Source organism: Acanthisitta chloris, unplaced genomic scaffold (genome assembly GCF_000695815.1).
Source record: "Acanthisitta chloris isolate BGI_N310 unplaced genomic scaffold, ASM69581v1 scaffold11298, whole genome shotgun sequence".
Classification (NCBI taxonomy): Eukaryota; Metazoa; Chordata; class Aves; order Passeriformes; family Acanthisittidae; genus Acanthisitta; species Acanthisitta chloris.
The window spans coordinates 803-4,784 of NW_008686540.1; the positions used below are offsets into that span (position 1 = coordinate 803).

General features: G+C 43.8%; 1 protein-coding gene across 1 annotated transcript in view; it reads left to right on the top strand.

Annotated features, from left to right (window-relative positions):
- Positions 1–872: 872 nt before the first annotated feature.
- LOC103807470 (semaphorin-3D-like) overlaps positions 873–3,982 on the top strand; it is an 18,259-nt gene continuing 15,149 nt past the window's right edge. Inside the window, exons 1-2 of the mRNA XM_009080198.1 lie at positions 873–893; positions 2,087–2,244. Of these exons, the coding sequence (XP_009078446.1) occupies positions 873–893; positions 2,087–2,244 (179 nt within the window). The remainder of the gene's footprint in view (positions 894–2,086; positions 2,245–3,982) is intronic.

The following is a 3,982-nucleotide window of genomic DNA, read 5'->3' on the forward strand; positions in this document are numbered from 1 at the left end:
GAGTGCATTTCTCCATATGCCTTTTGATATGTCATGTGTATGATGAAACTTTAAAGCATCTCTATGTCTTCTTCCCACTGTCTTGGACACCAATTATAAATATAACTCAGAAAATCCCACAGTTGCTCAGTGGCCTGTCAAGTAATCAGCAGTTTCAGGACATGCACCAATTTGCTGCATTCTTAAGACATAACATCGGGGAAAATGTGCCATATCATATTTAAAACAAAAAAGAGGTTATTTTCTTCCTACTCAGCAAACATTCCTTCACGTTTGATTTGAAACATTTAGACCTGTTTCCTCTATTTTTTTGAATCCAGAAAATTGAAGGAGGTAAATGGCTAAAGAAGAAAAGTGACTTATTTCCTCAAACTGCATTAATATCAAACAATAGGCTTAGATTAATCAACTTCCATTAGGCAGTAGATAATACCCTGAGCTTTGTGCTGTTCCTACATCAGTCACTAGTAAACATTTCCCTGTCTCTTCCAGCAGGGAAACATATCCTGGTGCAGAGGATCTGCCTGAGTATCCCTGAAATGACATCTAAGCCTTTCAAATAGTGCTTAACAAGAACTAAAGTTGATGTCAAGGCCCAGGATGGGGTAGATAGCAAACTCTGAGAATGAAAGCCAGTTCCCTCCTTCAGCAGGGGAAATTTATGGGAGTTGTTTTTGGAAGCATGAACTTTGTGATTTTCTGGGTTGTTTTTTTTTCCTTCTTTGTAGTTGTTTAAACCCAGCAAGGGAATCTGTAGTTTTATTTCCTTTTTGTCTGTGAAGTTCTGCTCTCTTTTTTCACTAAGAACAGGGAGTATGTAAACTAATATGCCTCACTAATTGATTTTTCAGCATCCTTCGTTTATCTCGACCATGGAGATTTCTCAGAAACAGGTAATCACAAGCTAATCAATTGCTGGGGGATATGTGGTACACTGAACACTTATTTTCAGGTGATGCCTGTTACTTCCTGGCCAAGCTTTCCATGGATGGCTCTTAAAATGTAGCTGGAAGGAATGGGCTATGTTTGAACTCGTTTGCCTGCCTAACTCATGTTTGCTTACAAACAGTAATTTGTGTACCCAAGCTGGTAATTATTCAGGGCAACAAATCTTTAGTCATATGGTTGTGGGACTTGGAAGTGAAGTCAATGCACGTTCTTTTCCTGGCCTCTTGAAATACTTGTCTCTTTACAATCTAGCAATAAATTATTACTGCTATTATTGTTTTTATTTTTATTAGTAGTCGAGAGACATCAGGGCCTCATTGTGCTAGAAGTTGTGTGCACACAACCAGCCCTTTCCCTCTAACAGTGCAGCCTAAATCTGGGTGGTCCAACCCTGGCAGTGCAGGGTGAGTCCCAGCTGAGAAGCTCCTGATGGGAAATGGTTTTCTGGCAGCTCCAAGCTCTCTGACAGCTCCATGCATGCTCAGGAGGCAGCGTGACACCAGAGCCATCCCTCCCTGTCCCACAGAGTGGCCAGAGCAGCTCTGGCCCCACACTCCTCCCTCGCACCGGGGAAGTATTTTGCCATTCAGGCACGCACAGCACAGCTGGGTCCCATCTCCCCTAAAAAAAGGTGGCAGGACAGCTGGAAGTGCTGCATGAGCCAGTTCCAGCTTGGACCACCCTTGTGTCAACAGGCAATCCACTCACGTGGTGGGGAGAGGGGAGTAACATTATCCCCATCCTACCTATGGAGCAGAAGCAGAAGGTGAAGTTTTATTCCCACAAGGTCACCCCTAGTTCCCAAATTCTTAATGTCATGGCTATCCAGCCCCAAATGTGTTATTAAACCATTCTTTCCATGGTTTGCTTCTGATTTTTCTTATTGCAGTACAAATCTAAAGGTGTAAGGGTGTTGGGTGCTGGTGTCTTTACAGGACTGCAGTCCCCTCTCCTCTCTGCTGGATGAGGACTAGCCAATTCCCACTGAGCCCTGAGAAACATTTCACAGTAATTCCCCCTTGTTTTCTAAAATGTGGGATTAGGTTGAAAGTCTACAACTGTGGCCCTGAAGAAGGGATCTTTTTAAATGAGCTACTTGGAGAACACTCCTAATTAATTTGCTTTGCCTGATTTGCAGCAACAATTGTACATTGGTTCCAGGGATGGATTGGTTCAGCTCTCTCTGCACAGATGTCACACGTATGGGAAGGCTTGTGCAGACTGCTGCCTTGCCAGAGACCCATACTGTGCCTGGGATGGAAACTCTTGTTCCAGATATGCCCCCACTTCTAAAAGGTAAGGAGAAAAACCATCTCAACATGCTGTAAAAGATCTGGCTGCTTGCAAGAATTTGAGATGTTCCGATTCAGTACTTGTTGCCCTTTTTACTTAGCATGTCATTTGCATTAGAATGTGATCATGCTCTGGCCCATCTTTCCCATTTCTGCTTGAAGAGCTGTGAAGACAACATAGCTTTGTTTAAGTGTGGGTGACAGCAACTTGGCTACTGCAGCTAACATCGTAAATACATCACTTTCCTTTTTCATGCTGAATGCTTTAAGGCACGAGGTGCTCAGATGGAGGTCCAGGTTGTGGCTAACTCTGCCTGAGATGCAAGAGCCTCTCTTAAGCTTCTGATCTTTCCACAGGGCACCACTGGAGTTACCAAGCAGAGTTTAGCATAGTATCCCAGAGGGGTCGACAATAAACCAGATTTTATTCCCTGACTAGCTGAACAATTCTATTTGTGTTCTAACCATGAGAGGGAGACAGAGATTTAAGTACTGTGATTTGACCATGTTGGGAGGAATCTTTGCACAGTGAAAGAAGCTGCACACCAGCTAGGAGAGCAGCATGGATTTGGGTGGAGGAAGAGCACTCTAAGAGCTCTAGCAGTGCAGTGCCAAAGCTGCTAGATATGTCTCCTGAAGTTTTTGGGGCTGATTTAGCTGGAGACAGAGTCCTCCACAGCCTCTTCACACCCTTTGGCCAAAGCCCTCCTGACAGTAATCCTTGCAGTGTGGTTACAGTCTGAGTTTAGGCTCTGGAATGTCCCTTTCTGCCTTAAGGGTCACAGGGCTGGGTCCTGAGCAATTAGGCAAACCATTGAAGTTAATGGCTCACAGGTTATCATGTCACAGTGTCAGGGAACTTTATGTGTTTTCCCTCATAGCCAAAGCAAACTAAATGCAGAGAAGCATAAATGAAAGGAGAAAAGCAAGTGTTCAGGCTCACTGCAAAGTTAGTGACACATGAGGCTTGCTGAAGTCTGGGGTGGGCTGGGACAGGGAGATTGATGGTCCATGCTTTTTAACAGATGTGCAGTTTGGTGGGAAGGCCAAAAGTCTGTGGTTCTAAAACAAAGGATGGGTGACTGGCCTTGGGAATCCTCCAGTAGATTGGTTGCTTGAATATTTTCCTTCTGTGCAGCAGTTTGTGCTTCCAGCATGTCTACAGCTTTTGCACAGGGCACAGCCTTGGGAACTTGCTCTCCTGCTCTGCACACAGAAAGTCTCACCCCTGCTGCTTGGGAGGAAAGTACCAGTTCCTCCCTGGGACTCCCATTCTTCTGCTGAAAAATTAGAATGCAAACTTTTATTCATAGCTCTTGGGAGATAAATGCAATCACAGACAGAGGAAGAGTTTTGGTTTGGTTTGGTTTTTATGCTATTACACTGAAAATGACAGTAAACCACAGTGAGTTTAACTAACACACCTAGAGATTAGCAAACAGGTTAGTTGTGGAAGGGAGTAGATCATCTCAGACCATTGTCTCGGGTGTTTTTTTCTGTCCATAAAGGTGAAAGATACCCAGATTTGTCAGTTGTTTGTTAAGAAACTAAAACATTCTTTCTTCATTTTTAAGGATTGGTTTCCTCATCAGTAATGCCTTGGGCTAATCCAGAGCTCAGTTTTGAATATCACCTGTTGGACCTCAGATATTTTTTAAGATCTACAACATTGCAGATGTTTTTAGGTATTTCCAAGACAGTCCACCCCACCAGGACATACAGGCTCCTCAGGTAGCTTTAGA